Source organism: Bos indicus x Bos taurus, chromosome 10 (assembly GCF_003369695.1).
Source record: "Bos indicus x Bos taurus breed Angus x Brahman F1 hybrid chromosome 10, Bos_hybrid_MaternalHap_v2.0, whole genome shotgun sequence".
Classification (NCBI taxonomy): Eukaryota; Metazoa; Chordata; class Mammalia; order Artiodactyla; family Bovidae; genus Bos; species Bos indicus x Bos taurus.
In genome coordinates, this window is record NC_040085.1 from 53,535,030 (window position 1) to 53,551,311 (window position 16,282).

At 34.9% G+C, this 16,282-nt stretch overlaps 1 protein-coding gene across 2 annotated transcripts in view; it reads left to right on the forward strand.

Moving 5' to 3' along the window:
• TRPM7 (transient receptor potential cation channel subfamily M member 7) overlaps positions 1–16,282 on the forward strand; it is a 109,583-nt gene that overhangs the window by 33,089 nt on the left and 60,212 nt on the right. For both annotated transcript variants that reach the window (XR_003513122.1, XM_027554025.1), the window contains exons 7-12: positions 204–375; positions 1,583–1,757; positions 3,051–3,174; positions 3,597–3,669; positions 4,933–5,033; positions 15,722–15,856. Coding sequence is in view for 1 of the 2 variants with exons in the window: in XM_027554025.1 (XP_027409826.1) it covers positions 204–375; positions 1,583–1,757; positions 3,051–3,174; positions 3,597–3,669; positions 4,933–5,033; positions 15,722–15,856 (780 nt within the window). In the remaining variant the exon portion in view is untranslated. The remainder of the gene's footprint in view (positions 1–203; positions 376–1,582; positions 1,758–3,050; positions 3,175–3,596; positions 3,670–4,932; positions 5,034–15,721; positions 15,857–16,282) is intronic.

Sequence of the window (16,282 nt, forward strand, 5' to 3'; positions counted from 1 at the left end):
TGATATATTCTGCAGTGAGAGCCAAAATATAATTGTTTGGTTTAGCCCATTATTGAATAATCTTCAGTTGCTTAAAAGCTCATGCTTTTTGATACATTCTTTTATATTTTGTATTTTTGCCTTTACAGATTATTTCAAAATTTGTTTTTACTGTATGTTATATTTAATCCTACCCACTAACTCTCATGTTTGTTATTGTTTAGGTGGTTGCTCCTTACCAAACTTTGTTGAACCCTCTGAGCAAATTGAATGTTCTGAATAATCTGCATTCCCATTTCATATTGGTGGATGATGGCACTGTTGGAAAGTATGGAGCAGAAGTCAGACTTAGAAGAGAACTTGAAAAAACTGTTAATCAGCAAAGAATTCATGCTAGTAAGGGCATTTATAAATTTGTTGTTAAAATTATTCTGGGCTGTATTAATTGCCAGCAGCATTCTATGAAAGGTAGAATGTTCTTTTAAGTCCTCATTTCCTTAGTAGCAGGATGACATTAAACAACAAAGAGTAACTGACCCTACACAAAATGAGACCTAGGAAAGGAAGTTTGAGATTAAACAGGATACTCAAATATCAAGGCCAAAGCCACAAAAGTTCATTGGAAGCTTTGTTGCTACTGTAATCCCATTGCATCTCAAGGAATTCAGAAATATTCTTAATGTATGATATATTCCAGTACATGACTTTGAAGTTCAGGATTGAAGAGGAAAAACATACTTTATTGTGAAGTAAGAATCACTTTACATAAAGTTGATAACATAAGTAGGTATCACTCTTTGGTAGATATGTCTTAAAAATTGGTATTCTAGAAACACATCTTTTCTAACCATGGTTAAACTTTCTGGTTCAACATCTAGATTTTTATTTCAAAAAGAAGAAATTTTGTAATTTTAGGACACCAAGAAGGTGAGCTCTATGATGAAGTGAAATATAAGTACAAAAATTACAGGATAGTATTTTCAGATTACGATGGAGTCATAGCATCTCCTAAAACTTAGGAATGTTTTAGAACTTTGAAAATACCTATATTTTGGATTTTTTCACTAGGTATCACTAGACAAGGTATTCCCTAAATTTCTTTTCTGTTACTCTTAATAGAGGTCTTGATTTTATTGATCTGTTCTATTTATGTAATCCTGATTCTGTCATTAATTTCTATACTAATGTCTCATTGCATTTGGAATAAAAAAGTGATTAAAAATAGAAACATTGGAAGTTCAACTCATGCCATATTAAAAAGCAAACTGAAAACCAACTTGGTGTTTTAATTTCTAATCAAGAGTTAAAGTAGAGAAATATGCAAAATAGTTACTGCTTTCCAGTGAATATATGTTTTAGTGTATGCCTTGTTATATATTGAATTTTCTAATTTTGTTACTTAGAATAGACTTAAAAGTCAGTGTAAAAGTAATTGTTTTAGTATTTTATTTATATCAGACTAGTATCATGTTGAGTACTTTAATCCAACACAGTCTTTTAAGAAATTTTATTTTGGCTTTTTATTGTTTTTGATTGAGATAAAAATAAGATTAAATTATTGAATTTTGCCTAATATCATAATTAATCTTTTTACTTTTTTAAGGAATTGGTCAAGGTGTTCCTGTGGTGGCACTTATATTTGAGGGTGGGCCAAATGTTATCCTCACTGTTTTAGAATACCTTCAGGAAAGTCCTCCTGTTCCAGTTGTCGTATGTGAAGGAACAGGCAGAGCTGCAGATCTACTAGCATATATTCATAAGCAAACAGAAGAAGGAGGGTAAGTGTATGATTACAATATATTTTTAATAATTTCACGTAAAGAGGGCTGAGGGGGCTTCCTAGGTAGTGGAGTGGTAAAAAATCTGCCTGCCAGTTCAGGAGACGAACAACATGCAGGTTTGATCCCTGGGTCTGGAGTAGGAAATGGCAACCCACTCCAGTGTTCTTGCCTGGAAAAATTCCATGGACAGAGGAGCCTGATGGGCTACAGTTCATGGGGTCGCAAAGAGTAGGACACAACTGCGCACCCTTGCATAAAGAAGCTTGTGGCTTCTAGAATATTAAATTCATTTCGGTGTTTTATGAACATGAAAATACCTTCCTAAGTGTTGAGGAAAAGGCCTGTCTGACACATTATTAGAATGAGTTAAAATATAACTGTCTTTGTTATGGACAATTTTGCAAGATCTGTTAAATATACAGAGGCACGTATCTTTTGACTTGATAGTTTTATTTCTGGTAATTTTCCTACAAATGTACACATATGAAGTAACTTACATAAAGTTATGCATTACAGTGTGGTTTGTCATAATAAAAGATTGGAACAATATAGAGCATATATCAAGGGGACTAGATAAATAACATGGTACATCTGCACAGTGGAATAGTTTGCAATAGTTTTATGTATGGTTTTAATCTGGTTAGTAGACTTGAGAAGATTAACAATATATATGTAGAAAAAGGAAAATGTACAGTAACATATATATTATGGTGCCTTTCATGTGGGAGAAAAGCAGAATTGTATGTATGGAAAGAGATCCTGGAAAGTTACACAAAATAATAGTGTTTCTTGAGAGCAGTTGAGATGGAATGGACTGATAGAAGACAGTGAAAAGGACACGTTCACTATGAATTTGCACATCTTTATATTTTATATCAAACTTTTGAGCCATGTAAATATATTCCACTTTGAGAAAAAGAAATAAAAATGCAAATGTGCTGATATTTAACACATTTTGGTGAAATACTGGTTTACACATCATAATATCTTAAGATTATACAAAATCTTATAGAATGTGAGTACTGATAATGTACTCACATGCCTTATAAAAAAATGTTGGAAATAATTCAAAGAGAAAAATCACTCCATTTTCCATTTTTCACCCTTGTGATTTGTAGTGGGAGTCTAATGAAGCAGATTTCACTCACGGTTGAGTATTTAGTTTTTTCCCAAGTACTTAATACAGTATCTTTAAATGCCTTGCCTGTCCAATAGTACTTGATGATACTAGATTCTTCAAATTGCAGAATTTGAAATCAGTGGATTAAGTTGTGTTTCCTCTTACTTCAGGAATCTTCCTGATGCAGCAGAGCCCGATATTATTTCAACTATCAAAAAAACATTTAACTTTGGCCAGAGTGAAGCAGTTCATTTATTTCAAACACTAATGGAATGTATGAAAAGAAAGGAGCTCGTAAGTAGATTTCATCAGAATAAGCCTTTTTATTTCATTCAAAGCACATTCTAAACTAGAGAAATACTTTTAAAAAATTAATTTTTGGCCACCTCTGTGGGCTTGTGGGATCTTAGTTTCCCAACCAGAAATTGAACCCAAGCCCTTGGCCATAAAAGCACGGAGTCCTAACCACTGGACTGCAGGGAGAATTCTCAGTTAGAAAAATATTAAAGGTTTGAATATACTTGAATTTTATTTGGTAAATGATACAGATTTTTAATTTTGGGGTTTTTTTATTATAATGAAATTATTTCTGACCTCCCAAAATTGTATATGCCATGTACTTTGAAATTACTTTGTGATTTATGTGTGATTTATTTGCTTTATGCCTTAGCTTTTAAAATGTAAATGCATAATATTATGGATTAATCTTTAAATAGATCACTGTTTTCCACATTGGATCAGATGAACATCAAGATATAGATGTAGCAATACTTACTGCACTGCTTAAAGGTAAGGTTTCAAATTTATTTGTTAGGTCTTTCATTTACAGTCTTTATATAAGTTAGTGTTTGTTAATTTGAGAATTAAATTTTTCAATAATTTTTCTTTGTAAAAGACATAGCATTCACTTTCTATGACAGCAAATTCACTTTTGTCTTTATAGTATATAATTTTTTTAAAAGTTCAAACTAGAATTTATGCCATTAGGCCTGTTATCTTGTTAAGGATGTATAAAATGTGTTACATTTTTAATTGGCTGAAAAATAAGTGTTTAAAGGTAATAAGGTATTAGTTGATAGAAATTAAAGATAGTATTCTTAAATGTGCGATTTTTATTAGGAAGGAACGTTTGGAAAGAAAACTTGTATCTTCTAGGACTGAGGGGTTATTATACTTTCACTTGAATTGTTTTTCTCTCATTATCTTTCCAAAGGCATCCAACTGATAAACAGTATTATAGTGAGAAATCTTTTCAAAAATTATAAACTAAAATGTTGTTCCATCTAAATACCTGACAGTGTGGAATGAGGTAGCAGAAGCAGAGCAAGAGGGTGTTGTCTTATCATTCACAAGAATTTTGCAAATGTTAGGCCATAATAAATTGCCAAAAGATCAAACATTTTAAAAATACTATAATAAATATAGCATGTTTACGTCATCTAAGAATAAAGATCATAAATAATAGGAAGCCTAGAAACCATAAAGGGAAAGGTCAATAAGTATGATTTCATAAGTATAAAAAATAAAAAGAGAGCACTAATATTTGCTATATTCTTTCTGTGAACTAGCTACTGTGCTTTAGTAGTTTATGTTGTTTACTCTTGCAGCAGCCCTAAGAGTTAGATTTCCTATTTTCTTCATTTTATAGATGAGATAACTAAGAACAGGAATGTGGAAAGATCACTGGAAGGTGTTAAAAATTAGTGATAAGCAGATGAATAATCCATGGAAAAATGAGTCAGAATTTATGTAATAGATATTAGCAGAAATGTGGAAATTTGGAAATGATAGAAAGATGTTAAAACAAAGAAACCCTATAAATTGGGGGTGGGGGGAAGCTTTTTATCCTCCTACTGGGTATTTGTATACTCCTGAAGGATGGTATAACATTTCTGGAATTTATTTTGGCAGTGTATCAAAAACTTTATATATCTTTCTACACAGCAGTTTGACTTCTATAAATTCATCCTATTAAACATGTACAAAAATGTACTTGCCAAAAAATTCAAATAAGTTAAATAAACTTGTCAACTGTTTTCTTTATTCAATTAGGCACTAATGCATCTGCATTTGACCAGCTCATCCTTACATTGGCTTGGGATAGAGTTGACATCGCCAAAAATCATGTATTTGTTTATGGACAGCAGTGGCTGGTATGTAAATAATGTATACAAGCAATGTATACATTTAGCTTAGTAATTAAGCTGAATTATAACACAATATTTGCTGAAACTGTGTCCTAACTTGACATTTTACCTGTCAGTCAAAAGTGCAAAATTACTGTAACGAAACATTTCTGCAGCATCCAGATCCATTTAGAATTTAGTAAGTTCCGTTTGCCTCTTGATAAAAACTGTGTTTTTTTAATAAGGTATAGATCTCTAAAAATTCTATAACTTGCATCTGTGTTTGTCTGGAATGTTTTCCTGTAATTGCTTTTTCTGGTGGCGTCCTTGTCTGATTTGGGGCTCAGAGTAACTTTGGGTTCATAAGATAAATTTGGAAGAGTTTGAGAAGGATTGGTATTAATTCTTCTTTGAATGTTTGGTAAAATTTACCAGTGAAGCTGTCTGGTCCTTATTCCTAATTAATCTGTTCACAATTTCTATTTCATCATGATTCAGTTTTGGTAAGTTTATGTTTCTAGGAATTTAACTGTTTCTTCTAGGTTGTCCAGTTTTTTGGCATATAATTTTTATGTTAACCTCTTATGTTCCTTTATATCTCTGGTATCATTTGTAACATCTCTTTCATTTTTTATTTATTTGAGTCCTCTCTGTTTTTCTTCTTGAGTCTAGCTAAAGGCTTGTCAGTTTCTTTTTTTTATTGGAATTATAATAACTTCACACTGTTGTGTCAGTGGAAGCTGTACAACGGAGAATTAGCCATATGCACACATGTATCCCCTCCTCCTTGAGCTTCTCTCCCACTGCCCCGATCCCATCCCTCCAGGTCATTACAGAGCACCGAGCTGAGCTCCCCGTGTTATACAGCAACTTCCCACTAGCTATCTGTTTTACACATGGTAATGTATATTTTTCAGTGCCACACTCCTAATTCGTCCCACCTTCTCTTCCCCCTCTGTGTTCACACATGTCTATTTTCTACATTTGTGCCTCTACTCCTGCCCTGCAAATAGGTTCATCTGTACCAGTTTTCTAGATTCCTTATATATATGTTAATATACAGCATTTGTTTTTCTGACTGACTTCACTCTGTATGACAGACTCTAGGTTGATTCACATTACTACAGATGACTCAATTTCATCCCATTTTATGGCTGAGTAATATTTCACCATACATATGTAGCACATCTTCTTTATCCATGTCTTGGCTGTTGCATATAATGTCTTGGCTGTTTCATACAATGCTGCAATGAACATTGGGGTACAAATGTCTATTTGAATTATTATTTTTCTCTAAGTATATGTCCAGTAGTGGTATTGCTGAGTCATATGGTAGTTCTATTTTCAGTTTTTTAAGGAACCTCCATGCTATTCTCCATCATGGCTGTATCAGTTTACATTACCACCAGTAGGGCAAGAGGGTTCCCTTTTCTTCACACTGTCTCCAGCATTTATTGTTGACAGATTTCTTGATGATGGCCATTCTGACTGGTTGAGGGGATACTTCATTGTAGTTTTGATGTGCATTTCCCTAATAATTGGCTTTTCAGGTGACACAGTGGTAAAAAATCTTCCTGCCAATGCAGGAGATGCAGGTTCAATCCCTGGGTTGAGAAGATCTCCTGAAGGAGAAAATGGCAACCCCAGACAGAGGAGCTTGGCAGTCTGTAGGGTCACAGAGTCAGAGACAATGGAGCATGCGTGCACAGTTGCTTTGTTTGCAGGTATTTTCCTCCATTCTGAGGGTTGTCTTTTTGTTTTGTTTATGGTTTCCTTTGCTCTATAAAAGCTTTTAAGTTCCAAATGTTTGGGCTTTCAGTTTTATCTTTTCGAAGAACTAGCTCTAGTTTCATTATAGTTGTCTTTTCAATCTGTTTCATTTATATCTGTCTAATCTTTGTTACTTTCTTCCATCTGCTGACTTTGAGTATCATTAATTCTTTTTTGTTCTGGTCTCTTGAAGTATAAAGTTATGTTACTTGAGACATTTTTTGTTCTTCTGTGAACTTCCGTTTTAGAACTGCTTTTGCTGTATACCATAAATTTTTGGTATGTCATATTTTCATTTTTGTTTGTCTCAAGATATTTTTTTATTTCTATTTTGATTTCTTCTTTGACCCATTTGTTGTTGAGTAGCATGTTGTTTGATCTTTACACATTTTTAAATTTTCCAGTTTTCTTTGTATGATTAATTTCTAGTTTCATATCACCGTGGCCAGAAAAGATGCTTGGTATGATTTCAGTTTTCTTAAACTTATTAAGACATGTTTTGTGGCTTAACATTGTCTGTCCTATAAAATTTTGTGTACACTGTAGAAGAATGTGTATTTGTTGCTTTGAGGAAGGAACTTTCTGTATATCTGTATTAAATCCTAGGGTCTATTTTGTCATTTAAGGCTTATGATTTCGTACTGATTTTCTATCTGAATGATCTATCCATTTATGTAAGTGGCTATAATTTTGAATTGCTGTCTGTTTCTTCCTTTAAGTCTGTTACTGTTTGCTTTATGCATTTAGGTGCTCCCATGTTAGGTACAAAAATATTTACAAATGCTGTATCTTCTTGTTGAATTGACCACTTTAACATTATGTACCATCCATCTTTGTTTCTTATTACAGTTTTTTATTAAACTCTCCTCTATCTGATATAGGTAAGCTTTTGTTTGGTTTCCATTTGCATGGAATATCCTTTTCCATTTCTTTACTTTCAGTCTGCGTGTCTTTACATCTAAAATGAGTCTGTTATAGACAGCATGTAGATAGGTTCTTACATTTTTATTCATTTAGCTACTCTTTGTCTTTGAATTATTGAATTTAGTCCATACTCCACTCCAGTACTCTTGCCTGGAAAATCCCATGGACGGAGGAGCCTGGTAGGCTGCAGTCCATGGGGTCGCTAGGAGTCGGACACGACTGAGCGACTTCACTTTCACTTTTCACTTTCATGCATTGGAGAAGGAAATGGCAACCCACTCCCATGTTCTTGCCTGGAGAATCCCAGGGACAGGGGAGCCTGGTGGGCTGCCGTCTCTGGGGTTGCACAGAGTCGGGCACGACTGAAGCGACTTAGCAGCAGCAGCAGCAGCAGCACATTTAAAATAATTATTATAAGTATGTACTTACTGACATTTTGTTAACTGATTTCTGGCTGTTTTTGTAATTCCTCTCTGTTCTTTTCTTTTTTTTCCTCTTGCTCTCCTTTTATAGTTTGATGACTTTCTTTAATGATATGTTTATATTCCTTTCTCTTTATCTTTTGCATATTTACTGTAGCTTTTTGCTTTGTGGTTACCATGAGAGTTACAGATAATAACTTATATCTCTTAACAGTCTGTTTTATGTTAATAACCACTTCTTTGATCCCATTCTAAATATTAACATTTTCATATTACCCTTCCTGTTTTGTTTTTGATGTCACATTTTACATCTTTTTACTGTGAGTTTCTCTTAACTAATTACTGTAATCATGGCTGTTTTTACTACTTTTGTCTTTTAACCTTTATTCTAACTTCATAAGTGATTAATTTACTACTTTACTGTATGTTTACCTTTCCACTGAGATTTATTCTTTCATATGTTTTCTTATTACTAAGTACCACCTTTTCTTTTCAGCTTAAAAGAAGCTCCTTTAACATTTCTTGAAAGGCTGGTTTAGTGATGATAGACCCCTTTATTTTTTGCCAGTTTGGAAAAGTCTCTCTCTCCTTCAATTCAGATTAAGAATTTTTGCCAAGTTTAGAGTATTCTTCATTGGAAGTTTTTTCTTTCAGTTCTTTGAATATATCATGCTACTCCCATCTAGCCTGCAGAGTTTCTGCTGAAAAATCTTCTGATAGTCTTATGGAGGTTCCCTTGTGTGTTACAAGTTGTTTTTCTCTTATTGCTTATAATATCCTCTCCTTGTCTTTAACTTTTGGCATTTTCAGTTATGTATCTCTGTGAAGGTCTCTATTAGTTTCAGTTCAGTCACTCAATCGTGTCTGACTCTTTGCAACCCCATGAACTGCAGCGCACCAGGCCTCCCTGTTCATCACCAACTCCTGGAGTCCACTCAAACCCATGTCCATTGAGTCGGTGATGCCATCCAACCATCTTATTCTCTGTCGTCCCCTTCTCCTGCCCTCAGTCTTTCCCAGCATCAGGGTCTTTTCAAATAAGTCAGCTCTTCGCATCAGGTGGCCAAAGTATTAGAGTTTCAGCTTCAACATCAGTCCCTCCAATGAACACCCAGGACTGATCTCCTTTAGGATGGACTGGTTGGATCTCCTTGCAGTTCACCTTATTTGGAACTCTCTGAACTTACTGTATCTGGATGTCTGTTTTCTTCCTGAGATTAGAGACATTTCAGTCATTATTTCTTCAAATATGATTTCTACCCTTTTGTCTCACTCTTTTTCTGGGAAACCTAAAATATGTTAGTCCATTTGATATTGTCTCGTAAGTTTCTTAAGCTAACTTAACTTTTTGAAAAATTCTTTTTGCTACTCTGATTGGGTGAATTCTACTGCTTTATCTTCAAGTTGACTGATCCTTTCTTCTGCTTCATCTAGTCTGCTGTTGAACCCTGTTAGTGTATTTTTCAGTTTAGTCTTTTATTCTTCAGTTCTGTGACTTCTGGTTGATACGGTCCTAGATTTTCCATCTCTTCATTGAAGTTCTTGCTGTGTTCATTCTTCTCCACAGTTTGGTAAGCATCTTTATAATAATTACTTTGAACTCTTTCTCAGGTAAATTACTTACCTCCATTTCATTGTTTTTTCTTACTCTTTCATTTGGAACATATTTCTCTATTTTACTTGACTCTGTACTGGTTTCTATACAGTAGATGAAATAACCATCTCTTCCAATTGTGTGGTTTTTTTTTGGTCATGTGGTGTGTGCAGAATCTTAGTTCCCTACCCAGGAAGCAAACCCACACCACTGGAAGCATGGCATGTTAATCACTGGACTGCCAGGGAAATCCCCCAGCTCTTCTAGTGTTGAAGAGGTAGTCTTGTGTAGGGGATGAACCTTGTCAGTCAACTTTGCCCCAGCTTTTTGTTCTCTCTCAAACCTTTCTGCTTCTTCAAGCAGCATATTATATTTTTACTAGCTCCCAGTAGTTGAGAATGTGCCAGTACCTTTTAGTGTCCTTAAGGGGAGTGTTTTAGCATCCAGATTCAGACAGATGGAACCCAGTTGCTCAGACAACAACTTCTGAGAGAAGATCTTAGAAAAGTGAATTCAACAATATACCATAATCAGGTGGGATTTATTCTGGAGATCTACAAATCAGTCAAGCATGATACATCACAAAAAATGAGTGATAAGGGCTTCCCTGGTGGCTCAGTGGTAAAGAATCCACTTGCCAATGCAAGAGACACAGGTTTGATCTGTGATCTGGGAAGATCCCACGTGCTCTAGACCAACTAAACACATGCATCATGACTATTGAGTTTGTACCCTCTAGCTCGGAAGCATAACTGCTGAGCCCATGGGCCACAACTACTGAAGCTCCATGTTCCCTAGAGCCTGTGCTCTTCAACAAGAGAAGTCACCACAATGAGAAGCCTACAAACTACAACTAGAGAGTAGCCCTCACTCGCCACAACTAAAGAAAAGCCCATGCAACAGTGATGACCCAGCACAGCCAAAAATAAATAAAGTTATTAAAAAAGAAAGTGAATGATAAAAATTGTGTAATCAATTCAATAGATGCAGAAAAAGTATTTCACATAATTCTATATCTGTTTATGATAAAGACTCAACAGAGCAGGTATGGAGAGAATGTCCTTCAATATAATAAAGACATATATGACAAACCTACAGCTAATGTCATACTCAATGATGAAAAGTTGAAAGCTTTTCCTCTAAGATAAAGAATAAAACACCCTTGCTGCTTTTATTGCACATAGTGTTGGAAGCCCTCACTATAGCAGTTAGGCAAGAAAAAGTAATAAAAGGCGTGTAAGTTGGAAAAGAAGTAAAATTGTCACTCTTTGCTGATGATGTGATACCGTATGTAAAAAACCCTGAAGACTTCACCAAAAAACTGTTAGAACTAGTGTGTTCAGCAAAGTTGCAGGATGCAAAATCAGTATGCATAAATATATTGTGTGAAATGCTGGACTGGATGAAGCACAAGCTGGAATCAAGATTGCCAGGAGAAATACCAGTAACCTCAGATATGCAGATGACACCACACTCATGGCAGAAAGCAAAGAGGAACTAACGATCCTCTTGATGAAAGTGAAAGAGGAGACTGAAAAAGTTGGCTTAAAACTCAACATTCAGAAAACTAAGATCATGGCATCCAGTCCCATCACTTCATGACAAATAGATAGTGAAATAATGAAAACAGGGAGAGACTTTATTTTGGGGGGCTCCAAAATTACTGCAGATGGTGACTATAGCCATGAAATTAAAAGACGCTTGCTCCTTGGAAAAAAAGTTATGACCAACCTAAACAGCATTAAAAGCAGAGACATTACTTTGCCAACAAAGGTCTGTCTAGTCAAAGCTATGGTTTTTCCATTAGTCATGTATGGATGTGAGAGTTGGACTATAAAGAAAGCTGAGCGCCGAAGAATTGATGCTTTTGAGCTGTGATGTTGGAGAAGACTCTTGAGAGTCCTTTGGACTGCAAGGAGATCCAACCAGTCCATTCCAAAGGAGATCAGTCCTGGGTGTTCATTGGAAGGACTGATGTTGAAGCTGAAACTCCAATACTTTGGCCACCTGATGTGGAGAACTGACTCATTAGAAAAGACCCTGATGCTGGGAAAAATTGAAGATGGGAGGAGAAGGGGATGACAGGATGAGATGGTTGGATGGCATCACTGACTCAGTGGACATGAGTTTGAGTAAGCTCTGGGAGTTGGTGATGGACAGGTAAGCCTGGCATGCTGCAGTCCATGGGGTCACAAGGAGTCGGACATGACTGAGCGACTGAACTGATTGTGTGAAAATCTCATTCACAATTGCATCAAATAGAATAAATTACCTAGAAATAAATTCAGCCAAGGAAGTGAAAGATGTATGTGCCGAAAACTATAATATGTTGATGAAAGAAATTGAAGAATGTATACAGAAATGGAAAGATATTTCATGCTAATTGATAGAAATCAATATTGCTAAAATGTCTGCACTACTTAAAGCAATCTGTAGATTCTGTGCAGTCCCTATCAAAGTTCCAGTGGCTTCACAGAAATAGAAGAAGCAATTCTAAAATTTGTATAGAACCCCTGAAGATCCTAAGTAGCTGAAAGAGTCTTGAGAAAGAAGAATAAAGCTGAAAGCATTATGCTGCCTGACTTCAAACTTTTCACAAAGCTGTAGTAATTTAAACATGATGGTGGCATAAAAATAGATACATAGATCAATGGAGCAGAATAGAGAGCCCAGATATAAACTTATGCACATATTATGCCAATTAATTTTTGACAGTAGTCAAGACTATACAAAGGGGAAAGGACAGTATTTTTTCAATTATTTGTGTTAGAAAAACTACACAGTTGCATGAAAAGACTGAAACTTGACCACTGTCTTATACCCCACACAAAAATCAATTCAAAATGGATCAAAGACTTAAACATAAGACTTGGAACCATAAAACTTATAGAAGAATACATAGGTGGTAAGCTCCTTGACATAGATTTTAGTGATGATTTTTTTAATCACACCAAAAACACAACCTAAAAGTGCAAACAGGTAAGACTACCTCAAATTAAAAATCTTCTGCACAACAGAAGAAGCCGTCAACAAAATGAAAAGGCAGCCTACTCATGGAAGAACATATTTACAAATCATAAATCTGATAAGTGACTAATATCCATAACACATAAGGGAAAGCAAAAACAAGCAAAAGATAAAAATCAAACAAAACCAAAAAACCCAACTGAAAAATGGACAGAAAATCTGAATAGATATTTTTCCAAAGAAGGCATGCAAATAGCCAATATATTCATGAAAAGACGCTCAGCATTATTAATCATTAGGGGAATGCATATCAAAACCACAATGAACTATCACTTCACACCTGTTCAGTTCAGTTGCTCAGTCATGTCCAACTCTTTGCAACCCTATGAATCTCAGCACGCCAGGCCTCCCTGTCCATCACCAACTCCCGGAGGTTACTCAAACTCATGTCCATTGAGTCGGTGATGCCATCCAGCCATTTCATACTCTGTTGTCCCCTTCTCCTCCTGCCCTCAATCTTTCCCAGCATCTGGGTCTTTTCGAATGAGTCAGCTCTTCGCATCAGGTGGCCAAAGTATTGGAGTTTCAGCTTTAACATCCGTCCTTCCAATGAACACCCAGGACTGATCTCCTTTAGGAGGGACTGGTTGGATCTCCTTGCAATCCGAGGGACTCTCAAGAGTCTTTGTTTTATCTCAGATTTGTTCTACATAGTATTATCTATTTGATTTTATGCTTGTGCTGTGTGCTTAATCACTAAGTCATGTCTGATTCTTTGTGACCTCATGGACTTATAACCCTCCAGGTTCCTTTATCCATGGGATTTCCCAGGCAAGAATACAGGTGTGAATTCTTTGAATACAGATGTAATTCTTCTCCAAAGGATCTTCCTGACTTAGGGATCAAACCTATGTCTCCTTTATCTCCTGCAATACCACTGAACCACCTGGGAAGCCTGATTTTATGCTTCTTCACCCTGAACGTAGTCTGCAGGACAGTTGTTTTATATTTTTTACTTTTATTTTTGTTAGGAGTTCAGTACGCACTGAGTATGTAAACAAATTCTGTTTTACAGACTTGTTTTTTAACTAAGCCTTTTTTCCTCAGGTGTGAAAATTTTGGTAGGCTTTGTTACTGTTCTAGGTCAATGATTATAAACCCAGTTGGCTAGAATACTTCTTTTTTACAACAAAAACTTTGTTATACCTTTTTTTATTATGTGGAAAAGAAATTCGGTAAATACCTACTACACAAATTGTTTTGAAAAATACTATAATGCCCTAATTATATTGAAGATAGGGAAATGAAGATGATTTATAGTAGAAACATATTTCAATAGAGCAAATGTTGTTAATGTTAGAATAAGTTAATTGCAAATCAGATTTGTATGTGATAAGAGAAAGTAGGATGTAATCTTAAACTAACATAGGAATAACATGCTATGATAAGTTACAGACTGTTAATATTTAAGAAAATAAGTGTTACATTCTTATAAGTTGTGCCTTGTTTTTAAGTGCAATGTCAAAATGTATTCCTTCTTATGAGGTAGAACTGAATGGTGAAAAAAATCACAGAAAATATCTTCCATCCATCCATCATGTGTTAGGCATGCATTAATACTTAGTCTGTATACTTAAAAAGATTTTGGAGACCATACCCTTTGCGAAATAATAGAAATCGATGATGGATTGATGAAGAAATAGTACTAGAAGCTGCTGTAAAAAGGTTATATAGTTGTAAACTTTTCTTAAAATTTATTTTTAATTGGAGGATAATTGCTTTACAATGTTGTTGATTTCTGTTCTATAGTAGTGTGAATCAGCTACAAATATACATATACTCCCTTGCTCTAGAGCCTCCCTCCCACCTTCTCCCTCATATAGTAAATTTCTGAAGATAGAATCGGAATAAGATTAAAACACAACAGGTGAAAAAAGCTAATGATTTGCTATTGATTTTCATCAGAGTTTTTTTTATTATATGATACCAAAATATTTTAAAATATGCAAAAGCAATGAAAAGATACTAATATAACAGTAGTATTAAATATACTGTTTTTAATGGATTTTAGATTCTTGGTGAAATTTCTCTATTTGCGTCTCCATTAATTTTAGGGTATTTGATTTAGAGTCTGTTGAAGCCTCTAAAAGAGTCTGTAAACAATTACAAGTGTTGAAAAGTTGTTAGTCACTCAGACGTATCTGATTGTTTGCAACCCCATGGACCTTAGCCCACCAGGCTCCTCTGTCCATGGAATTCTCCAGGCAAGAATACTGGAGTGGGTAGCCATTCTCGTCTCCAGACTCAGGGATCAAACCTGGATCTCCTGCATTGCAGGCAGATTCTTTACCATCTGAGCCATCAGGGGAGTGCCACAAATACTGATACACGTGTTATATTAAACTACAGCGCTGCATGTTATGTTGCTGTTAGAGATGTGACTTTTCTCTAATGGTGAATGGTTTCTTTTAAAATTCTAAAGAAAACTAAATATAATCTTGTCTGATTTATTCAGTAGTTGTATTTTTAGAAAGTCTGTGGCAATACTTTGTGTTTATATGTAAAGCAAAATTACTGGATTTTCATTTGTTCGTCTAACAGGATAATAAAAAGTTGTATAAGTGAAATTATCTGGCATACTGCATGATTTCTGTTGTCTTTTGACCCTGTCCACTAAATGTAGTTGTGGCCCCTAATTATTAAAATGATTCCTCTAAAAAAACCTTTCCTAAACACTAAAAATCATTGCTCTAAGCTATTTCCCCCCAAATTTACTTGATGATGGATTTTTTCTTATACCTCCACCCCCTTGTAACCCTTGATCTGCAGAATGTTCTTTTGGGAATACTACTCTAGATAGGTCTGTTTATCTATTCCCTATATAGTTTAAGTCCTAGCCTTCTAGATTTTGCATCTTTTAAATTTTGTTTTAAGTCTGTTCAGGAATAAATATGTGTAAATCCTAAGGACGTGCACTTAGAACTGTTTGTGTAATCAGAATGTGTGAAACATATTTATTAATTTTGATGCTGTTTTAGGTTGGATCCTTGGAACAAGCTATGCTTGATGCTCTTGTAATGGATAGAGTTGCATTTGTAAAACTTCTTATTGAAAATGGAGTAAGCATGCATAAATTCCTTACCATTCCTAGACTGGAAGAACTTTACAACACTGTAAGTATATGTTAAATTTCTTTGTGGACTGTTTTATCGTCTTTGAAAAGTGTCATTTTACTTGAATATATTCATTCCTATTGGTAAAACCTTTAATATTTTGCTAGATTACCTGAAAAAATTGTATCCAGTCTTTGTATAGATTGTTTATGACAGTCTGAGGCCCTTTCCCTGTTTCTGGAGACCTCCTCTGTTACCATAGCTACATAGGAAAGAGATGTAGTGTTAACAACCCTTTTTTCACCTCACCCCCCTTTTAAAACTTGTAAGATCAGCTTCTTAATCATAGAGCCATTGTATTTCTTCTATTTCTTGGTGGTCATATGTTACACCAAATTTGTTTTCCTTTAACGAATGGAGAAATTACACATTGCTTTTTTCATGTCTCCTTTTTGTTGTTTCTATTTATGATTTTGACCTTGTGGT